This window comes from Gobio gobio, assembly GCF_949357685.1.
Source record: "Gobio gobio genome assembly, chromosome: 7".
In the NCBI taxonomy this organism is placed as follows: Eukaryota; Metazoa; Chordata; class Actinopteri; order Cypriniformes; family Gobionidae; genus Gobio; species Gobio gobio.
The window spans coordinates 48,809,506-48,833,729 of NC_137103.1; the positions used below are offsets into that span (position 1 = coordinate 48,809,506).

Here is a 24,224-nt window from a genome sequence, read left to right on the forward strand (position 1 = left end):
CTCTTGAAGACAATACGGAAGTGACTTAAACTGCAATTCATCAACTGGCCGCTAGGGACAGGCTCCAGAAAGGAGCAGAATCTCATTGAGCCCCATTTTAAAATGCCCAACTTTACAGCAGAAAAAACATGTTTAAAGCCTGGTACAAATTGTAGGTTTGGTCTATACGGCAAATTTTGCCCTTCATGAAAACTGTGAGAAGGGTGGATTTTTTTTATAACTCATTTGTTTACATTATATAAAGCCTTATGTAGCGTTCACACCGGACGTGAATGACGCAAATAATTTGCGCTATTTGCGCGAAGTTGGCCGCTTGAACATTATGAGTTTACTCGCTTCATTCGCGCGTGAAATTCGCTTCATTCGCGCGTGACATTCACTTCACAACAGACGCGAATTCGCGTCATGGGAGGGGCTTCTGCCAGCCGGCTCGTCTCGTTGAGAAATGGCTGACAAGGGCTGTGTTTACACGTCTTTTTTGTTAAAATCTACTGTTAATGTGTGACAAAACGTAGTTTTAAGACTTTTTCAGGCGATAATGACTTGTAGTTGTTTAAAGGCCCAAATCTGTGATTTATTTATAAAAAGAGTGCCTATTTGAACATTTTATATGGCATTTTCGGAGTTGTGAGCTCCAGTGGATCAGCGGCGCTCGTTAACCCCAGCGAGAGCAGCCTTTCCTCAGCTAGTCCTTCAGACATTTGCCCCTGGCTCTGATGTCTCTGTGGTGTCTTGAGCTATAATATTTCGTCTTGTGTATATGTAACGGGCGATCTTTGGTCTCATGGATCTATGATTTGTTCCCTGGCAAATCGTTTAGGCTGAGGGCAAAGTGAAGTTCCATTACTTTTTTATTTTTAGGCTATAACTTTACGTTACCGTTGTAGCAGACTAGCACTGACTTTGAATGTTTGACTGAATTGTTTGCTTTAATTCATGTATAGCTTATTATACCTTTTACTTATACTTTTGTATTAATGATCATACATAAACTTGCATTTAACAAAAAGAGACTGGGCTGTGTTTCATGTCATTTAATGTTATCACAGTGATAATCATATTGTCTGAACCATATATTAATTCAGATTTTCTCCTCATTGTTGTCACTACTAGAGCAAGCTCCTGATTGGTTAACGTGGCGCGAATATCCGCCAAAAGTTTAGATCTTTCAACTCGGGCGATTCACTCAATTTGCGCCATGTCATTCGCGCGAATCGCACCGCAGAATGTCCATTCGCGCCTTTGCATTGACTTAACATATAAATCACTCGCACGAATCACGTCATTCGCGTCTGGTGTGAACGCACCATTAAAGTTCTGCATAATTAAGTGTGAGGCCACTTTGAGTGATAGGGGGATTGTTGTTTGTCTGCTGTCTGTTAGTCATCACGTCACCTCAGCTCCACCCACTTCCCGCCTCTTTAGCCATTTTCAGTTATCCGGAAGTGACGCGCGATGACGCGCTGCCAAGATGGCAACGGCCGACTTTGAGGCTTCAAAACTGCTCTTCAGAACCCTCTGGGTGACGTCACAGACACTACGGCCATACTTTTTTTTACAGTTTATGGTCGAACCTCACCTGAGTTCATTTGAAAGTGGACCGAGACCCATCTTTTCATTTTTTAAAAGCAATAACCCATCAGCGTCACAGTGATTTTGCCACAGTTAAGGCAGGTTTAGGCTAAGAACACCACAATCGCGTAACGTTAGCCAAATTTTGCATGCAAAAAGGTTGAAATTGTCTATCGTCAATAGTGTATCAATGTATGAAGCACAGCTCAAACAGAAGTCACGTTCAAACCAAGCTGCGTTCAACTTGAACCCGTTGAACCCCTTAAACCCGAAATCTGCGTGTTGAAATCTTTCACCCTCACACAAAATTCACAATCGCGAAGATTCCTATTGAATTGCCTGGATTTCAACCACATCATTAATCGTTGCAAAATCCCTATAACTGACCTTGCGTTGCTTTACTAACCCAATGGCTTACAGGATGAAGCAGTATGACTACTGAGTGCTCATCTGTCTAGCGGGTGATTCACTGAAAAGAAACCATCTAAAACTCTTTGACCTTTTCCTCTGCGAACACAAAAAGGAAAGTATATGCAGAAAGAGAGAAGAGGAAAGATAAAGGACGAGAGGAAGCCAGGGAGAAAGCACAGCTTACAATTTTTTCCAAGAATAATCAAACTCCTCCTCGAGCTGACAGTTGGACAAGGCGGCCTTGGCAAAGTCGAGAGGACAGATATTTGAGTGCGAATCAAAAAGCTGCTCAAAAGCCTTTTCTGGCATCTCAAGGCTGATTCTCAACCCTCAAAGCCCAATCACGTGCTATTCCTGTAGCAGAGAAACACTATCCTCCTTTACCGAGAAAAACGGGTTTGCAATGGCACATATCTGGATCACAAAAGGTTTATTTACAGACAGATGTAATTGAAACCGGAGCAGAGCTGATTCCATAGTGTTTATCTTGTTCTGAGCGGGGTAACCTTAGATGAAAAGCACTGAAGGGCCACAAAGAGCTCTTACCTGGGCGGCTGTGGGAACTCATTGTGGCAGCGACGGCTCTTTCTGAAGTGACTGGGTTGATAATAGGAGGAGTGTGTCCTGGCAGATGAGGATGTGAGAAACACCTCACGGCTCCTCTGGGACTCGTTGGCTGGTCACCATCCAATGTTGAATGGAAAGACGAGTCAAAAGAGACGCGGGACGGGTAAAAAGGACAATCTCAGAAACTCATAGCGCCCCCTCTGGTCGTAATCCAGCTCTGTGTGTAGGTTCCTCTTCACTAGGCTTGAACTGTCAAAAAAGCAAAAGAAGAAATGATGTAATGGCTGTGTTTCAATACCTAATGAGCTGCTTTGCTGACATCTTGAACTGAAATATAACCTTGACAGTGATTTTGAATGCTCTATACGTACAATTAGCACAACATATGAAAAGCACATTTTGGGATTACCTTCACGTGCAATGTTACCTTAGCGCTTGGTCAACGGGACCACACTAGTTTTTGCAACAGAGCCAGAGATGAAGTGCACGTCACTCAAGTGGGCTTTTCCTCTACAAAAGCATGACAAAGGCCAAAGCAGAAGGACGCCGTGACACATTTTTGACACGCGGCGGGACGGGTGTAAACCACCCTTTACCAATCTGCAACGCTGACACATTCCCTCCCAGCCTGCCATATTTGCTGTCACAAAGCTGAACTGAACTGACAATAACAATCACGTCAAGCAGACATAACGCAGCTCGCCCCACAATACGCGTGTGTACGTTTCTCCTTATGTCCACCTGGAACAAAGGAACCTGTCTGTCAGCATAACAACAGTATCTGGAGCAGTCTAGCACACAGCAGGACTTCACAGCTTAGCCATGTTATGTAATCATAAACATCAGCTGTTCCAAGAGGAATGAGGCCTAGAGTAAAGGAAAATCTCTCAGTCTGTGAGGGTAGGCTTATCCGAATACCATGTTTCTGGCAAGTAGGGCTGGTAAGGCTAATAGGGATGGGAATCGGAGAGAATTTCTGATTTCGGGACCTTAACAATTCAAAACAGTTCTTTTGGGAGTTTTGAGGACGAAAATCCCATCACGCAACAATTGGTGAATTTCTTTGTGATTTTAAAATACTTGAAGGAAACGGTTCACTTTCAGCAGTTATTGTCTATGGGGCAGATTTCTGTTTGTTGTACATCAGATACAGATAAATTAGCACAGTAGGCCTAGATTACATTTATTTGAATGCATTAATGAGAGCGTGATTGTGTGTGTGTGAATTACTCATACCGTCTCTATTCATTATGAAGCTGTGGTTTGTACTTACTTCAAAAGGTATTAAAATATATGCCTATACCGGTTGAGTTTCTAAGCTACTTTAGTGACTTTACTTTAGTCACAGGACGGCGTTGACACTGCGTTTCTGCGCTCCTCTCTGCGCGCGATCTTCACGTGATGTGCGTCTTGTGCGAGCTTCTGTGTGAGTGTTCACGTGTCACAATATATGAAAGAGGTCTGCCTTCAGCGCGCGCATAGGCTATAAGAACAGCAATTAACTTACCTGTATAAACTGTGTAAAACATGCAGTTACTATGGTGATTCTGGGCATCTATAAACAAAGATAACTGCTCCTGCATCTCTCTGTGTGCCTGCAAACTGCACTTGATGTGACTGACAGGGCGGAGTCACGTGACTAAAACCGAAATAACCGACATGAGGAAAATACGTCGGTTAGAGGTTCTGAATGTCGGTTTCGATTATTTTTCGATTAATCGTACATCCCTGGGTGAAATTAACATAGAATATGCCACCTAAATGTTTACATTGCATCACGGTGCCCACCGCGGAACCACCTCCACTGCCGTTTTGCTTTTTTTATAGAATTTTTTTTTTTAAATTCAGTTGGATAACAGTCACTTCAATTGACCTATCGGTAAGCCCCTCCCCTCAGAAGCAGGTAAGCCAATGGTATGAGTTGCATGGGGACCGGAACTCGAACATCTTGAAGCTTCGAAGCATTATGAATCAGCGGTTTGAATCGCCAAATTTCAGCAGTTTGGCGGTTTGACACGCGATCCGAATCATGATTCGGCTCACTGATTCATAACGCTTCGAAGCTTCATGATGCCTTGTTTTGAAATCGTCATCACTATGCAAGTCGTTATTTAGGGTTTTTTTGCGCACAAAAACTATTCTCACCGATTAATAAAGTTATTTTAGAACTACTGTAGTGAGATGGACTTTGTAACGACGTCTTTAGTACCTTTTAAGGGTCTTGAGAGTGTAAAGTGCCATTGTGCCAATGGAGGCCTTTCAGAGGCATCAGATTTCAACTAAAATATCTTCATTTCTGTTCCGAAGATGAACGGAGGTCTTACGGGTGTCGAACGACATGAGGGTAAGTAATTACTGACAGAATTTTCATTTTTGGGTGAACTAACCCTTTAAGCGTCAGATAAATGTCTTATCTTGTAGAATGTGTGCTCAGTTCCGCCGCTCCCTATACACATAGTGATCGCGAAAGCGAAAGTAAAATGTGAGCAGCCTGATGCACACAAATTAGGCAACATACAATAGCCTGTCTCCCAATATTAAGCTATCTTAGGATCCGGTGTAGTTGTAACCACCTCTTGGCTCTGGTCTCTGTTTGCACTTTGAATATTGAGATAGTACTTTGATTATGTTTGCACAGAAAAATGTGTTATTTATACTGTTTTTATACTGTAAACCAAACATGCCAAGTGTGACACACCCCAATTTTTATTTTATTGTAACTTAAATTAAGAAAACAAGTGGACGCATAAAATTCATCTGTCAGCAAATCACAGACCATCATAAATTCAAAAAAATTTATCCTAGCTCATGAATAATTGGAAAAAATTTTAAAATAACACCATTTTACATTAGTGCTGTTCTAAATTCAGTCAAACCCATTTAAAAAAACCTGCTGCGATGAGGGAAACCTCCTATAGGGCATGCCTGCTTCACATTTACACAAGACGACTCCAAACCACACATCTATGCCCTCAAAAATCACAAACTGCATGTACTCGATCCCAATTAAACGTGCCAAGAAAATGTGATTTAATCTTAGCAACTCCCAAAGCTGACGTGAATTTTTCCGCGCACACCAGGAAAAGGTGTTGCATCACAGGCCCCAGAATTAAGCGAAGCATAATACTCTATAAATCTGTTTGCTTTAGAGAAGCACGTCTCTGCAGAACCACACACAATCTTTACGGGACGTCTGATTTTCCAGCTTTCCTCTCAAAGTAAGTATGGCTTCTCACTGGGGCCAGGTGGCGTGGATTACATGTACTGGAGGGAGTTTAGTTCCAGTTCCTCCGGCAGGCTTTTGCACTTGCTGTCATCACATGTCTCACATGGCGCCATTCCCGCCCCATGAGCGCAATAAACAAAGAGCGAAAGTGGACGTGCATGGACACAGTGGATAAGGATCTCGAGTAAATGTGAGAAAGCATGGGAGGAGACTCAAGCCTCAATGACATATTTGAGTTGTAGGTAAAGTATACAACTGAAGAAACAGCTATTATAATATTTTTATCAATGCATATATGAAAAAGGAATGGGAATTTAACAATTTTGGTTCTGATTCCATTTAAGGATTTAGGTTTCTTAAAGGGTTAGCCCATGATTTACTCACCCTCAAGTCATCCTAGATGTATGAGACATTCTTCTTTCAGAAGAATAAAATCAGTTATATTCAAAATCTCCTGGCTCCTCCGAGCTTTATAATGGCAGTCCTTTTTTGAAGTCCATAAAAGTGCATCATCCATACATAACATATTAGGGCTGGGCGATATGGCTGAAAACTGTATCACGATACAAGCGTTTCATATCGGTCTTGATATTTTTTATGAACTATTTAAAATAAGGACCAGAAGAAAAATATATTACATTGATTTAAACATTTTTATTTCAAACTTAACCTTCCTCTGATTATAAAATCCCCTCAGTTAAATGTCAACACAACCATGGAAAACACTCAAATAATTAAAATGTAAACATGTTTATACTCAACGCGTCCGCACGAGCGCAAGGGTATGCGCGGCAAAAATTACGTCAACGCGGAGTGGGCAGTCGTGCACGTTAAGAGCATGAGACCGCATTTCGCTTGGCGGTGAACTTTCCGCGCGGCTCCGCAACCGAAGATGCGCGAGTTCGAGGCGAATCTGGCCAAGCATGACGTCTCATCACACCGGCACCCAGTTTGCGCGTCTAAATCAGTTGCTTATATTTACAAAATGAGCCATCAATAGCAGAAATTAGCCCTTTTAACCCTCTGTTGCTCTTCGGTCATTTCTAAAAGGGAAAATTTTCGGTTTTGAAATTCTAAAAATCACGGCTTCAATCGGAAAGATATGAAACTTGGTGACTTTATTGGGATAAGGGATGTGGATATAACATATATAATGTGAACATAATGTAAATTATGACCTTTTATAATGTAAAAACCATACTAACAATATAAGTACACCTCAGGAAACATTATAAAATAATAAAAAAAATCCATGCCATGGGACCTTTAAGGTGGTAAAACAAGTTTGTGGTATTACCAGTCTTGGTGGGGACGACGGTCTTGCATGATTTGCAGACTAGTGTTATCACGATACTGGAATTTCTAACTTCGATACGATACCTAAAAAAGTATCAATATTCGATACCATTTTCGATACCACGGGGGAAAAACGCTGCATACACTGTCAAATAGATATTTTTAATATAATTGCTTTTTTTTTCCGTCTATTGAAAGTCTAGGCAATTAAAAAGGTATTCTGAAGAGATCACTTTATATAATAAAGCTTTTAAGCTTTTTCTCATATATAAACATTGATCAATTACCATTACAATTATCTTATACATATTTGCTAACTAATTGTGTTGCAATAGCTTACATACAGCACAAAGAGGCTTGATTTCAAATGTTAAATTGAATTTAAAAAGACGAGTAAACAGTAATAAAATAAGAACAAAAACAAATTACAAACAATAGCACTAATAAATACAACAGAATAAATACAAATGAAATAGACTGCTTTATTTTTTCAGGTAGGCCTAACAGTATTCAGATAAGAAACTGAATATTAAAAAAACAAAGTAAGCAAATTTAAATTAACATTGTATTTAATTTTTTACAATGAAGATTAACCAGAGTATTTCTTTTTTTGCACTTGTATGTCAGAGGCATCTTTATTTCACGGTATGCGTGCGCTTCAGATGCCAGCGTGAAATCTGCGGGAATGAGTAGAATTATGTGCAATCCCGCGCGAAATTCAGACCGGTCACACCAACAGGCTGTCAAAAGGAAAAATCCAGCAGAACGCGCGCGCACCGTGTTCAAAGGGTTAACCGGACTGAATGAGAGGAGGCGGGTGCATGTCAACTCGCTGTCGGTCGGAGAGGAGAGCGCTGCTGATATCGATACTGTAGAAAAGGAGTATCGTTTCAGATATTTCAGTATCGATACATATCGAAATATCGATATTTTTGACAACACTATTGCAGACAACATTGGTCTGACTACGGTCAGACTTATACAATCCAAAAAACTGCGAGCGGACTTGTTTTTCTGATTTATCAACAATTTCCTCGCTTGCTGCGGCACTCATTTTCCACTTATCACTCCACGCCGGTTCTGTTACTGAAGAATCCAACACGAGACAATATGGCACAACCAAACATGATACTGTTACATGATTGGCTGTTAGCGTGTCCCTTCGTACGATGCTAGGTTACCAGAGAGTGTTTGTTCATGCAACCAAACTTGCTTCGCAACCTCTGGTTTGTTCCGACGAATGAAAAAAAAAAAATCAAACGTTTTATCGAACGCATTTTGTTATTGATATTGATTACGTGTCTAACGCGATACATATTGTTATCGTTTTAACGCCCAGCCCTACATCATATAACTGCTCCAGGGGTTAATAAAGGCCCTATGAAGCGAAGCAAAGTGGTTGTGTAAGAACAATATCCATTTTTAAAACTTTATAAAGTAAATTAACTAGCTTCCACCAGATCGTCTTCCGTATTCAACTTAAATGCTACATCTGAGGACATCGCACACCAGTTACGTTTTTTTCCGATCTGGCGGAGGCTAGATAATTGGTGGTGATTTTGTGGCCACATTTCTCCCCATCGTTTTCCACAACACATTCCGTTTTCTTTTCCACTTCTATGTAATGAACGTTTTTCCAAATGTCGTTTCTTCTTAGCTGGCCGGCCATCGGTCCCTTTCTCGGTGTCAGACTTAACTTTGTTTGTTGCCGTTTACCCTAACTCACCTTTTTTCCCTTTTTCATTCATTAAAAAGAACCATTTCAAAGGAGTATTTTTTTCCCCTAAAAAAAAATAACAAATGGAAACTAAACAAAAACAATTAAATTCTTAAGGGGGAAACAAGTCTCTCCATTATTTTGAATTAGGACTGCAGTAGCCATTTCAACTGCTAGCTGTCAATATCACATACTGCACCTTTAAATTCAGTGAATGAACAATTCTATTGAATAGTGTTTGAAAAGTGGAAAACAGAAATTTCACTAAAATAACACACTTCACCTTTAAGAGCTGCCAAAGAAACCCACTTCTCTAACATCATTTGCAGTTCTGTCCGTCTACATGAGGCGTAATGTTTTCCTGAGAGTATTTAATGGAGTGAGCTTCCTCCCTGACCCGAAATGAACACTACAGCTCAGTCACTTACTCCCTCACGGCTCAGAGATCGCTGACCGACTACATTCGTCCCAAACCACAAATGGCCCCGGCAGCAAGACCAGCGTGACCGTGTGAACCGCAGTGACGCAGGGTTGACTTAAGGGAAACCCCTGATATAAAAGTCAAAGTGGCATTTGAAGAGCCGCAAGGAAAGAGACGTTTCCCTCCGGAGTACCACTGCTATTCTCAGCTCAGACCTATTTTAGTAAAAGGGTTTCTCTTGAATTTATTTTGGGCCGTATAAGTGTGTCAAGACATGTTAACTGCATGTAAGTGTTGATCTTTTCAAGCGGCTGGTTTCCACGCTCGCTAGCCATCACGCTACGTTTGATATTTCAGTCATGTTGCTCACGTACCAAATGATTGTCATTCCTACTAAGTGTCAGCGGTGTCTTCTAACACAGACAGACGGATGAAAAAACATCTGATAAATGATAAGATAAAAACCACACACAATGGATTTAAATGAAACATATCTGTCTAAAAAGGGGTTTCTGACGCAAGTTGAAAGTCCACTAGACTTGGCTCGATACCAAAATGCTGGCTTTGAAATGATTAGGAAATTTCAGATCAAGTCAAATATTAATAAAACCATTAATAATATATAAAAATATTACAGGATTCTTTTTCTTTTCTTTTTTTAATTTCATTAACATTTGGTACCACAGTCTGAAGATGCATACAAGACAGCCACAACTAGATTATAAAAAAAATACTACATTAAAATGTTATTAATTTATACATATACATACACACACACAAAATATTATTGTTTCTACAATATAATTAATATACAGTTAACACTTGTCATCAGTCTAAAGATGCATGGTAAAGCCAACCAAAACTAAAATATAAAAATGATAGCAATCAACAATTTTTTGTTGTCAAATAATTATAATAAATACATAAAATAAATATAAAAAATATAAATACAAACATAAATATTACAATATCATTCTACAATCTTTTTTTTTTAAACTACGGCAATTGAAAATACATTAAGTTGTTAAACAAACAAACAAAAAAAATCAATAAAATAAATATAGATAATATAAAAATAAATATTACAATATCATTCCTTCTACAATAGTCTAGAGATGCATGGTCAAGCCTGGCACAACTCAAATATTATTTATTTAAAAAAAATACTTTTTTTAATTCGCAATTGTCGACTTGTCAACTTACATTTTAATAAAAAGTGTATTAATAAACATTCATATGAAAATTGTGGTAATAGTTGACAAAGAAAGAAGAAAAACTCATCAAATACAAATAAATATTAAAAAATAATTATAAATATAGATCAAATAAAAAAAAAAAAATTAAAATGGACTTCATATTTGCTATTAATAAACTGATTTATCATTAGGGTGCTCAAGCTCTCTATCAGCCTTGGCCTTAAAAAAAAACATTATTCCAAGTTTTCCAAGATAGGAACCCTGCAAACATAACAACTAGACAAACACAAAGACATTTTCAAAAACAGGAATAGGAATGGTGGCCTACTTTTACGCAAAAGTGTGTCAAGGAAGCGGGGCGCAATGTTAACAGATAGCTTCAGGCCAAAAATCAGCCAAAGTCGGTCAAGCGTCCACTGGCCCTGACTGCTCATGTCTGGGGGTGTGGGTTTAACCTGAGGGAAAGGGAAGAGACTTGCATACCCTCTGCGGCATTTCGGTCTTACATCATCCCGTCTGGGACAAAAAAACCCAAACACCGCCAGCCGGTCAGCCGTCTAGAGTGACCATCACGGAGGAGCAGACCTGACACAGGCTGACAGGCCCGAACAGAAAAGCCGCTCTACCGAGCTCAGCAGGAAAACGACACCCAATCCAATATGACAGGATGTCGCCTGTGTTTGTACAATACTCAACGGCGCTCGCTCATGTACGCTACAGGACGAAACACCAGCAGGCCAAATATAACACCGGTTAGCCATTACACCGCACTAGAAGAGCTAATGAATGTTTAAAAGATAATGACTGTGCTTTTGATGGGGGTGACCATTTACAGTTTGGCAGGTTTGAATGAGTCTAAGCTGAGAATCAACAAAGAAAGCAATGCTTTTGGGAAGCCAGTTCCACGGCTGACCATAAAAATCTATTTTTCCCTAGTGTCTTTGCCTCAGCTAAACCCCAGTTAAAGCACTTTGTGTCACATTCCATAAAAAACAATAAAGTTGCGCAATTTTTGAGGGAACCTTATTGCAAAGAAACTCCACATCTACTACCAGGCAGGCAGTGATTTTCAACGTTCCTTTCCAGGACTGGCGTGGTGGCGGGTTCTGTGCCATTAAATTGGCCAAATGCTTCATTAAGGAATTCGTTCGACCACTGACGTCTTGTTTTGGCAGTGTAAAATGGTACAAGACATGCAAAATAAAATGGGCTGGTCAGCAACAGATTGCGTGTGTTTTAACCAGTGATTTGATGCAGTAAGTGTTCATTAAAGCAATTAGTTCAGCTTAAAATGAAATTTCTGCCATTTACTCACCCTCATGGCGTTCCAAATTCATAAGCTATTTTTTTTTCCTTTTGTATACTACAGAAGAACACAGCTTTTCCAGCTGTCATCAGGGTTATTATCATTACGCACAACAAAAAAAACATTTTTGTTCATTGAAATGAAGCTGAAATAACATAGATGAAAAACTGAACAAAAATGAGAAATGTTGCTTTGGAAACTAACTAAAGTTTAAGTTGAAGCACAAACTGGAACTGGAAATTAATACAAATTTAACCTGATTTAAAACAGAAATAAAAATAAAATAACACCTAAATAGTAAATATTTAACCCTTAAATGCATGACTGTGTCGCCAAACATTCTTACATATTCGCGTCTTTAGCGACCCGGATCTATATCTAACATGGATAGATCTATACCAGTCGCGATAATATATAAAACTCCTCATATTAAAGAAACAATTAGAGAAGAATAAAATAAAACATATTTCGTTATCTACTTCTCTTTGTTTATGTCTATGGCGAGTCACGCAGGAACTGTGTTCCTCCGCAGCGGTTCCTACAAGACCGGTTTGAAATAGTCCCAATATAAACACTTATTATAACCACAATGATTCAGGGTAAGACAAAAACACGGTTTGGAAAATGGATTCATGTTGTACGTTCTCATTATATAATTTTTGTATATCTTGAACACAAGAAACAAAAGGTTACGGACAGCAGCTTTAAAAATATTTTTAAAAATTACAAAAGCACATAACTAAATTACTAAACTCAAATGAAAACTGATAAACGGAATATAATGCATATAAAAATAAAAGCTAATTCAAAATGTTAAGGGGGGGGGGGGGGGGGGTCTAATGCCATTTCATGCATTCTGCCTTATTTACACTGTTAAAGAGTTGGACTCATGCTAAGCATGGCTTAAGTTTAAAAAAATGAGTTGGACGAGTATTTCTGTACCAAATACACTCCTTTAGGATTTGAAAACGTTTCGGAAAGTTTTTTTTCGAGTATGGCCCTGTATGACGTCATGAAGGGCGGAATTCCTTGTATGGGCACTTCTACCGGAGCGAGAGCAAGAGCACGCCCATCAACGAGCTTCCTTCAGGTCCAAGTCTTATGAAATCATATGATCGTTTTGCGTAGTAATAAATCGAAGTTGAAGCCATTTATGAGATTTTTCAGAGATATGGAGCATGTATTCGCCTACTGTATTCAACGAAAAAAGCACAATTGGCGTACACTATGGCGTCGGACGTAGCGCAAGAGTTTTGAACTGCGAGAGGCGTTACACTTTCTGCGTGAGTTGAATATGGAAGGCGGCCCGCTGGAAGCTAGATATTTTACTTTATAAAGTTTTAAATGTTGTTGAAATTTTTCTTGCAAAAACCCATCGATTTGCTTCAGAAGGCATTTATGAACCCCCTGGAGCTGTGTGGAGTACGTTTATTATGGATGGATGCACATTTTTGAGCTTCAAATTTTGGGCTGCCATTTACTGCCATTATAAAGCTTGGAAGAGCCTGGACATTTTTAATAGAACTCTGATTGTATTCATCTGAAAGAAGAATGTCATGTATACCTAGGATGACTTGAGGGCAAGTAAACCCATGGGGTAATTAACATTTTTGGGTGAACTATCCCTTTTTATTGGGGTAACTCATTTTTCCTCGTAAACAAACCTCAAAAACCCCGTTCTCAAATGAGTAAGAAAGTAGCACAGCAGCTTTGTTTACGGGGTTACCGGGGTAATGGCTGCATTTCTGCGGTTCCATCAGCGCCATCCCAAAATTTGGTCTTTGGCCTACCCAAATTTAAAAGCTTCCCATACCCACATACAGTGGTCTATTTGCGTGTCATTTTACAGGAAACCCTTTGCAGTTACATAAAACACTGCTAAAAGTGATAAACATCCAAGTATATGTTCTCTGAGCTGTAATAACCAAAACTGTCTGCAGGGTGCTAGAGCACACATGGCCTGAGATATACACTTTCAAAAAATTATTTTTAACCAAAAAAGCAACTCCTTTTTTTGGGGAGGGATCTCAGACAGCATAAACTTAAATGTGAATGACTTTTAGCAGTGTTTTTGTTTTATGTAACTTCAAAGGGTTTCCTGTAAAATGACACCAAAATGGTGTATTTAGAGACCACTGTATGTGGGTATGGGAAGATTTTCAATTTGGGGAAGCAAAATCCAGGCGGAAATCTCCAAAAATTGTCCCAGAGCTAAGGAGGTTAAAACGATAAGACGTTTGTTATACCATTTAAGATATTAAAGTTTTATTTTTGAATACTTTGGCCCAGATTTACTAAACAGGGCAAATTAGCGTGAGAGCAATTCCATAAAAGCGCAAATGGGAGTGGAAAGTTCTGCGCGTGATCTATGAAGTGAAAATTAAAGAACACACAGACGCAGCCAATTTTCACTCCTGACAGTAGTTTAACGCCAAAAGAGGGTTTGCACTGGCGCAAGCTGTTAGTAAATCTGGCCCTAAATACATTTAAATGGTTAGTTCACCCAAAAATGAAAATTATATCATTAATTACTCACCCTCATGTCGTTCGACACCCGTAAGACCTCCGTTCATATTCGGAACACAAATGAAGATATTTTAGTTGAAAGCTGATGGCTGAGAAAGGCTTCAGATAGGCCTCCATTGGCATTCAGTACATTTACTCTCCCAAGACCCATAAAAGGCACTTAAAACGTTGTTACAAAGTCCATCTCACCACAGTGACTCTACAATAATTTTACGATGCGACGACAATAGTTTTTGTGCGCAAAAAAAAAAAATCTAAATAACACCTTTATCCAACTTGTTCTTGTCTTCCGTGTGTGCCTCCACGACGCATGCGCAAGAATATATGACGTAGCGCCAGCGTTCGGGAATCCATGAAATGCACACTTTAGCCTGATTTTGAGAACTACGCCGAGACCTAAAGCACGATCAATGTAGAATCCAACAGCTTAGACACGCGCGTCTTCCTCTGCTTGTAAACAAATCGCTTCTGGGTCATGTATCCGAACGCCGGATCTGCGTCATATTCTCACGCATGCGTCGTGGAGGCATACACGGAAGTCGAGAACAAGTTGGATAAAGGTGTTATTTTGATTTTTTTTTTGCGCACAAAAACTATTGTCGTCGCATCGTACAATTATTGTAGAGTCACTGTGGTGAGATGGACTTTGTAACAACGTTTTAAGTGCCTTTTATGGGTCTTGGGAGAGTAAATGTACTGAATGCCAATGGAGGCCTATCTGAAGCCTTTCTCAGCCATCAGCTTTCAACTAAAATATCTTCATTTGTGTTCCAAATATCAGAGGTCTTACGGGTGTCGAACGACATGAGAGTGAGTAATTAATGACAGAATTTTCATTTTTGGGTGAACTAACCCTTTAACATTTCGCACACATCTATTTTTTGTGGCAAATGTGAGTAAAATGCTCGCACTGTCAAGCCCTGGTTTGGACTTAAACTGCATGGACGACAAAAAACAAGCAAACAAAAAAAAAAAATACTAATTTGGCATTAAAATATCTAAATTAAATGAAGGTAAGTTTCATTTATGGGTGAACCATCCTTCTAACAGTTTTTAATATGTCTACGTCATGACAGCCATGATCACTATGAATTGTTGGAAAAGATGCATGAGATTCAAAAATTCACCTTGTGCATTCAACGGAGGGAAAAAAACAACAGCATACGGGTTGGTAAACATGAGGGCGCGTAAATACTGACAGAGTTTGCATTTTAGGGTCAACGATTCCTTAAATAGTCCGATGAGCATCGGTTGAGCAGCAAGAATTCAGCATCTCCATTTCCATACAGGCCTGACTGTTTTCAGATCAACAGAGAGCAGGAAACGAGCCTTGTGACTGTGAGCCGTCTGGACTTTATGAGGGGCAGAACAATCATCACTCACTGTCACTGCGGTCATTTACATTCCCTCGGCTGTTGTCTGCCTTTTGCGTCCTCCGCTAGGCCTGCCAGCCCAGCGATGCGTTATAACAGCTTCAAGGGTCACAGTTAGGTGACAATGAGGTTCATACCACCTTAACCGACGCACTGCCCACAAACACTTAGTTTTCATTAAACCCATCATATAAACAGACAAGCTTTTCATTATTGCAATCCTGGGTTTAGGACAAACACGGGATTGCCAAATGAACCCTGCCAAATGAAGCCTCGCCAAGTTCTGCCAGAGCACAATGGAAAACCAAACGGGCGCTTAAGCAAAACCAAAAGTGACACGGACACTAAACGATTCCACACTGGGGCGACAGCACTCAAACCACTGAATCGAATATCCAAAAAATAAAAAGTCTCATCCTCGTGTCGTTTCAAACCTGTATGAATCTGTGGAGCAATTTATTGTTCTTTTCCATATAGTAAAACTAAATTGTGATGGGTGCTGCAATGCTCTAAAATGATAAAGCAACACCATAAATAATGATATGACATAAATATCATACTTTGTTTGTACAATTTGGCCAAAAATATGAGATTATACATCAATAATAATATTTTTACTAAACAAAATATTAAAATAAGAAATATTCCTAAAAAAAAAAAAGAGTATTTAAGAAAATTAAAATTGCGATTGTGATTAAAATGCCTTTGCTGTGCTTGCTTGGCCAAACATTTGAGATTATATATCAAAATAACTATAATAATTTTTTTATATTTATATATTTATATTTTATATTTATATTTATGCATTTGGCAGACGCTTTTATCCAAAGCGACTTACAGTTTATTTTACTAAACAAAATATTAAAATAAGAAATATTCCTAAAAAAAAAAAAAAAAAAAAAAAAAAAAAAAAGAGTATTTAAGAAAATTAAAAAGTTGTGATTAAGATGCCTTTACTGTGCTTGTTTGTACAATTTGGCCAAAAATGTAATTATATATCAATAATAATACTGCTAATATTTTTTTTTACTAAACTAAATTTTTATATAAGAAATATTACTAAAAAGAGTATTTAAGAAAATGTAAAAGTTGTGATTAAGATGCCTTTACTGTGCTTGTTTGTACAATTTGGCCAAAAATTAAATTATATAATAATAATACTAATAATATTTTTTTTTACTAAACTAAATTTTTATATAAGAAATATTACTAAAAAGAGTATTTAAGAAAATTAAATTTTTTTGATTAAAATGCCTTTGCTGTGCTTGTTTGTACAATTTGGCCCAAAATTTGAGATTACATATCAATATAACTATAATAATAATAATTAATAAAAATAATATTTTTACTAAAAAAAATATTAAAATAAGAAATACTACTAAAGAGTATTTAAGAAAAGATGCCTTTGCTGTGTTTGTTTGTACAATTTGGCCAATTTTTTTAAATTATATATCAATAATAATAATAATAATAGTTTCAACACCTTTGATTTTTCATGATCGCACAAAGCGCAATATTGAGATTTTGGTTTTTATCTTGATTAGTCGTTTGAGTAAATCATTTCTTTAAAATGAAAGTGAATGGGTATATTCCATGTCTCATGGAGTCACATGAAAACATTATGTGAGGAATGGACTGAAGTCAATATTCACTAAAATGTTGCTAGACTCCATTCATTCATTTTCACTGTATGGAAAAGAGCAGTTTGCACATTCTGTGTAAATATCTCCTTCTGCATTTCACAAAAGTCACAGAGGTTTGGAAAAACATGTGAATATATAAAACGACAAATTCAAAATATTCATTTTAGGGTGAACTATTTCTTTAAGCACCATCCTACGAGTATCCAGAGACATAGCAGACAACACAAGGCCTCAGGGACATTAAGACAATCCTCTAAATAACACTGCTTGCGACAAACACGCAATTTTCCAGTTAGGGGACAACCTTTCCACGGATCGCCAGTCACACTTGTCATCTGTCCAGCCGCATTTACCACCTACAGTTACGCCCCGTCTCCTGTTATCGCTTTTCCTCGCAGAGCGGCTGGAGCCAAATTCTCCCTCTCTTTCCTCTTCAGTCACAGATGCAGCAAACGGTGCAATCTGCCAATCTCCATGAGTCATCCAGCACTGTTAATTATGTACCCTAAGGAGCAGAATTGATTAGCGAGGGTCTCAAACTGATTTAAATTGTTATTTGAGACTATATAAAGCGTGGGCCTAAACATTGCCATTTAGTCACATTCACTAAGCGCTGTCGTTACTCAGAATCCTACTTTGCCAAGCCACACAGATTGGATCTGTGGAGGGAGAAGCACAGACAGGATAAATGATGCTGGGGCATTCACTGACAATGTGTTTCAAGGGGAGAACGTTTTTCAATGAGAGGTGCTGTATAAATAATTATTCCATCATAGAAGAGTCACTATGAGTTGAGTAGAATGCCAATCATTATGGCGAGTCTTCAGTGAAACTGTTTGCACAGGAAAAGAGGTGCAAACTTAATGGGAAGTCATTAATGTCAGCATAGAACAAAACATACGTTTATTTTTTCCTCACCAAACCTGCATTTTTTGATCAGTGAAATAATACAGTAAACACAGTAATATTTTGAAATATTAGTACAAAATAACTTTTCTATCTGAATATATTTTCAGTGTCACATGATCCTTCAGAAATCATTCTAACATGCTGATTTGCTGCTCAAGAAACATTTCTTATTATTATCAACAGTTGTGCGGATTAATATTTTGTGGAACGGTGCAAATTCATTTTTATCAGAATTTGTTAATAAATAGAAAGTTCAAAGAACAGCATTTATTTTCTAGGCCTAATTCTCATTATATTCAACAGGATATTTTCATCAGATTCTCACAGTGGACTTGCTTACTTAAAGGGATAGTTCACCCAAACATGAAAATTATATAATTATTTACTCACCCTTAAGTTGTTTCAAACCTGTAAGAGTTTCTTTGTTCTGCTAAACACAAAAGAAGATATTAAGAAGAATGTTTGTAACCAAGCAGAGAGAGCAACTATTGACTACCATAGTAGGGGAAAAAAATACTATGGTAGTCAATGGTTTCTCTCTCTGCTTTGTTTCAATCATTCTTCAAAATATCTTCAGCAGAACAAAGAAACTCTTACAGGTTTGGAAAAACTTGAAGGTGAGTAAATTATGACAATTTTCATTTTTGGGTGACCTATCCCTTTAAATAAGCAAATATGAAGCCAGTAAAACGATTTTAAATTTGTATTTATTTACTTTTTCATTGCCGTAATGGAATGATATTGCTTTGCCATGAGAGTTGAGATGACAACGGTATTTAATTACCAAGAAAATAATGAAAAGCAGAAAATCTTAATGGACTTTCAAGTCCATTTTCATTGAATTCAAGTGTTCCAATCCCGTCCATGGCCACAGGTGTATAAAATCAAGCACCTAGGTATGCAGATACTTCTACAAACATTTGTGGAAGAATGGGTCGCTCTCAGGAGCTCAGTGAATTCAAGCGTGACACCGTGATAGGTTGGCACCTGTGCAATAAGTCCATTCACAATAAATCCAACAACAACAAAGAAGTGAAGTGGTAGGCCATATAACAGAGCGGGGTCAGCGCATGCTGAGGCGCACAGTGAGCAGAAGTCTCCAACTGTCTGCAGAGTCAACAGCTACAGACTACCAAACTTTGTGTGACCTTCATATTAGCTCAAGAACAGAGCGTAGAGAGCTTCATGGAATGGGTTTCCATGGACGAGCAGCTCATCCAAGCCTTACATCAAGTGCAATGCAAAGCGTCGGATGCAGTGGTGTAAAGCACGCCACCACTGGACTCTAGAGCAGTGGAGACGTGTTCTCTGGAGTGACCAATCATGCTTCTCTGTCTGGCAATCCGATGGACGAGTCTGGGTTTGGTGGTTGCCAGGAGAATGGTACTTGCCTGATATTGTGTCAAGTGCAAAGTTAGGTGGAGGGGGGATTATGGTGTGGGGTTGTTTTTCAGGGGTTGGGATTGGCCCCTTAGATCCAGTGAAAGGAACTCTTAATGCTTCAGCATACCAAGATATTTTGGAGAATTTCATGCTCCCAACTTTGTGGGAACAGTTTGGGGATGGCCCTTTCCTGTTCCAACATGACTGCGCACCAGTGCACAAAGCAAGGTCCATAAAGACATGAATGAGTGAGTTTGGTGTGGAGGAACTTGACTGGCCTGCACCTCAACCCGATAGAACACCTTTGGGATGAATTAGAGGAGAGACGGCGAGCCAGGCCTTCTCATCCAACATCAGTGCCTGACCTCACAAATGCTCTTCTAGAAGAATGGTCATACCCACTCCAAAACTTGTGGAAAGCCTTCCCAGAAGAGTTGAAGCTGTTATAGCTGCAAAGGGTGGGCCAACTCCAAATTAAACCCTACGGATTAACGGATAGTGTAGCTATATATAATCTATCCTTTCGGATAGTAGCTATATATAATCTATCCTACGGATAGTGTAGCTATATATAATCTATCCTTTCGGATAGTAGCTATATATAATCTATCCTACGGATAGTGTAGCTATATATAATCTATCCTTACTTTCTTTTATTTTGGGGGTGAAATATGGGCAAAAAAATTAATAAAAGTGAAATAAAAAACCCAAAAGTGTTAAAGCAATATAAAACCCACACAAAATCACATGTGCACGTTATTTTTTCGTTTGTTTCCAGAAACCCGAAAGGGCACAACTAGGGTCAAGCAAAACTAGATGAACTCTCTGCTGCCAAGTTCTCAGAAGGCTGCTTTGACCTTCTTCCTGTGGGGCCTGGAATTTACAAGGTCTGAACGCCGGTCCTTGAGAGCCGGAATGTGGAAAGACGACGAGCGAGTTTCCTACAGGCTGTGATTAAAGCCAGGATTTATATGCCTGTGCATGATGCCACATGTTAGAACTTCAACCACCAGCTACGTGTGACAGCAGCCCAGACCGACAGCGTGATATAACCACCACCGGACAACACGGTCGCCATGACTCAGCTCAGAACATGAAAACAGCCCAGGGAACATGTCAGCCCTCATGTTCTGTTTGGTCGTTTACGTCAAGACCGTTTTAAGAGCACAAAAACAATTTTTAAACCTGACATAACACACCCCAGCAACTTTTAATCTCCTGAGATTCTCTGATTGGTGCACAGGGAAATGGCACATTCCTGCCAGCTGTTTATTGACTCCAAACAGAAACAGCATTACTATTAAACGCACACTCCATGCAACAGAAGGTTAAAGCATCAATAATGTCTGCTAAAACTATTAACGGGAAAGTAAATGTTAATTCACAAATATAGAATTGAGGTTGCTGGTCGGTACTACTCAGAAAAACCAACAGAAATTCTACACAAGGAAATCTATGAATAATACAGAGTTTAAAAAAATAAATACATCTAAATTCACTTTTAAAACTATTTCACCCATTCATTCATGCACCATAGAACGACTCACATGCTGCGTTCACACCAAACACGAATAGAGCGCCAAAATCTAGGTGGACGCTTGAACATTTTGAATCCATTCGCACGTTCAAGGCTCTCCAAGAGAATATGTCATAAAACACCACTCTGCCTCTTTTCATTTTCATTAAAAAAATATTTTAAAAGTTAATAGCCACACAAACGTGGTCCAGGCAACGCACTACCTACATTATCTTCACTGCATGTATATTTAAATATCCTAAAAAATACAGTTATGAAACTTGTCTTTGCCCTCTCAGTCAAAATGATTTGGCAGACAACAAATTATTGATTCATGACACCAAAGATCGCCCGTTAGATCTACACAAGACGAATTCTCTCTCATATTTAACCACTACTGAGGCATCAAACGTCAGAAGGACTGGCCGAGGAAAGGCTGCTCTCGCTGGGGTTAATGAGCGCTGAGTGCCCGGTGATCGCCTGGAACTCACAACTCCAAAAACTCAAGATATATATAGGCGCTCTATAAATAAACCACCGATTTGAGCTTTAAACAACTACATTCTCACCTGAAAAAAAAAGTCTTAAAAACTACATTTTGTGACACAACAACAGTAGTATTTTTACATTATACAGGGTCTCATCTCGTCACTTTACCACGTGTCGGCAGCAAGCAAGCTCCTGATTGGTTAACGCGGCGCAAATTGACGCCAAAGTTCAGATTTTTCAACTCGAGCGTCTGACACGAATTCGCTTCAAACGCGCGAATGCACAAAAAGCACCAAATAAAATCACTTGCGCTAGACGGTCGATTCGCGTCCATCGCACAGCGCGAAATGTGTCTATCGCGCTGCAGGACCTCCATTGACTTAACACTGAAATCACTCGCTCCAGACGTTCTATTCACATTTGGAGTGTACGCAGCATTAAGGGAGAAAAAAAATTAACAAATAGACTTCTTCAGTATTAATTCTCCATTACATTAAGAATTACAACATTTTTGTATGACAAGTTCTGAAATGTTATGTAATTAAAATGATTACCTCACCATCAAGCCATCTTGAGAATATATGACATTCTTCTTTCAGACGAATACAATCGGAGTTATATTTAAAAATGTCCTGGCTCTTCCAAGCTTTATAATGGCAGTGAATGGCAGCCCAAAATTTGAAGCCTAAAAAAAAAAAAAAGTGAATTCATCGTTTATAAAAGTGCTCCACACAGCTCTGGGGGGGGTTAATAAAGGACTTCTGAAGCAAAGCGATGGGTTTTTGTAAGAAAAATATCAATATTTAACACGTTATAAAGTAAAATATCTCGCTTCCGGCGGACCTGCTTCCATATACAACTTACTAAGAAAGTGTAGCGCCTCTAGCAGTTCAAAATGCTTATGCTACGTCCGACGTCATCTTCACGTTAGTTTTGTATGTTGAGAATGTATGTTAATTTGCATACATTTCTAGAACAAAAATCTGAACATTGGATAAAGCCAGGATCAAAGGTTTTTACAGCGAGAACTTTGGATAGGCCTTTCTCTTTTCATCACTACATGAATGAGAAAATACTATAAAAAGCCAGAAAAAAAAATCAATTTAGGAATAAAATGTTGTGCAAAATCAGGCAAATTATATATGAGCAAAGCCCTATGTAGAAACCCTCAGAGTATAGATAGGAATAAAAATGTAAAGTTTGGTGCAAGTGCTACTGAAGTGGAGATTTCTGACTCATTTTGAGAGAAACGGCCTACAAGTCTACAGACGCAAATAGATAAAGCGCTGTAAAACAGTGTATTTTGGATGTTTTCTTTCCACTAGTCTGAAAAAAAACACTTCATAAAAAGCCCAAAATCTCAAAATTCTGTGTTTTGCCTCCAGTGTCTCGGCTTAAGTGATGCATAACTGAGACAAGATTCATCAGTTATGCATATGACGCCAGAACTTCCATTGACAGAAGGAAACACTGTTTACTGGTTGGGACTCCACAGGTAACACATGCATCTATAATGTTTAACTAGGAGTTGAAACAATGTTTTTTTTTAATCAAATACTGGACAATTTAAGTCATTCAAGGTGCACAAAACTACCAGGTCCTAAAATGTCTCTCATGAATGAGTGTAAAATGACAACGAAAAGCTGACAACTGTCATATTGATCATAGTTGACCCCTGTCAAACATGTAAAACTGTCAAAATTATGTCAAACCAATGCACTGCTATGAATACATACAAACACAGTCAACATAAGAGTACAATACCATGATGAAACGCTAGTTTAGCACTTTTTTTAAACGTTTTCTGACAACTATACATGTTCAAATCTTTCACACAAAAAAAAACTCAATTTAAAGAGCACACATTTAATGGAATAGCCATTATATAGAGGAGTAATATGCCTTAGTTATACTCTAAAATGTCAGACTTTTAAAAAAATATTCCTTTATTATTCTCCTGCAGGTAGGAAGAAAATGAAACGTGACACAACTACTCCGAGAGTTACGATTCAACACACACACACACACACACACACTGTTTTGATTGTTTCATCTGATCGCCCACAAGTTTCTTTCTCTCACTGAAATGATCGCTGCCTTTAAGGCGAAAATCACCGGAGAACGCATGCGAATCGTCGCTGCTCACCTCTCCGCAGCTCCGCCGCGATCGGACGCAACGCTCCGGACTTTATTCCCGCTGGAGAGCGCGCCAACGACGGATCCACTCACCGACGGATTCCGCCATACTGGATTGTGGTGAGCGGATCACGTGTCGAGTCCCCGGCGCATGTCTTCCAGAGGCGGGCGCTCACAATCAGTCGAGCCCGGCGTCTTCATGTTTCTCACATGGGATGAGAATCAAGAATTGAACGATTCCGATTCCTTAACAGCGCCAATAACGATTCTTTTCATGAACACATATTTGAAATAAAAAATGCAGTTCATGTATACTATCCCTTATAGATCAGATATAAAAACCAAATAGGAAATACATTTTATATAATATGTTTAACATGTGAGGCTTTTCACAGACTTACTAAAGGTGACAAATTCAATAGAATCATTGGTCCTATATATGTGAAATTAAGCACGTCGTGTGTTTATTTACTTTTATAAAATACCACTGATTAGCAACAACAACAAAACATATTTGTGCAGTTTTAACTAGGCCTA

The 24,224-nt window shown here is 38.7% G+C and overlaps 1 protein-coding gene across 1 annotated transcript in view; it reads right to left on the reverse strand.

Annotated features, from left to right (window-relative positions):
* hdac4 (histone deacetylase 4) overlaps positions 1-23,818 on the reverse strand; it is a 293,108-nt gene extending 269,290 nt beyond the window's left edge. The window contains exons 1-2 of the mRNA XM_079822512.1: positions 23,698-23,818; positions 2,530-2,799 (exon numbers count right to left, since the gene is read on the reverse strand). Coding sequence (XP_079678638.1) covers positions 2,530-2,551 — 22 coding nt within the window. The 5' untranslated portion in view covers positions 2,552-2,799; positions 23,698-23,818. The remainder of the gene's footprint in view (positions 1-2,529; positions 2,800-23,697) is intronic.
* Between the last annotated feature and the right edge of the window lie 406 nt (positions 23,819-24,224).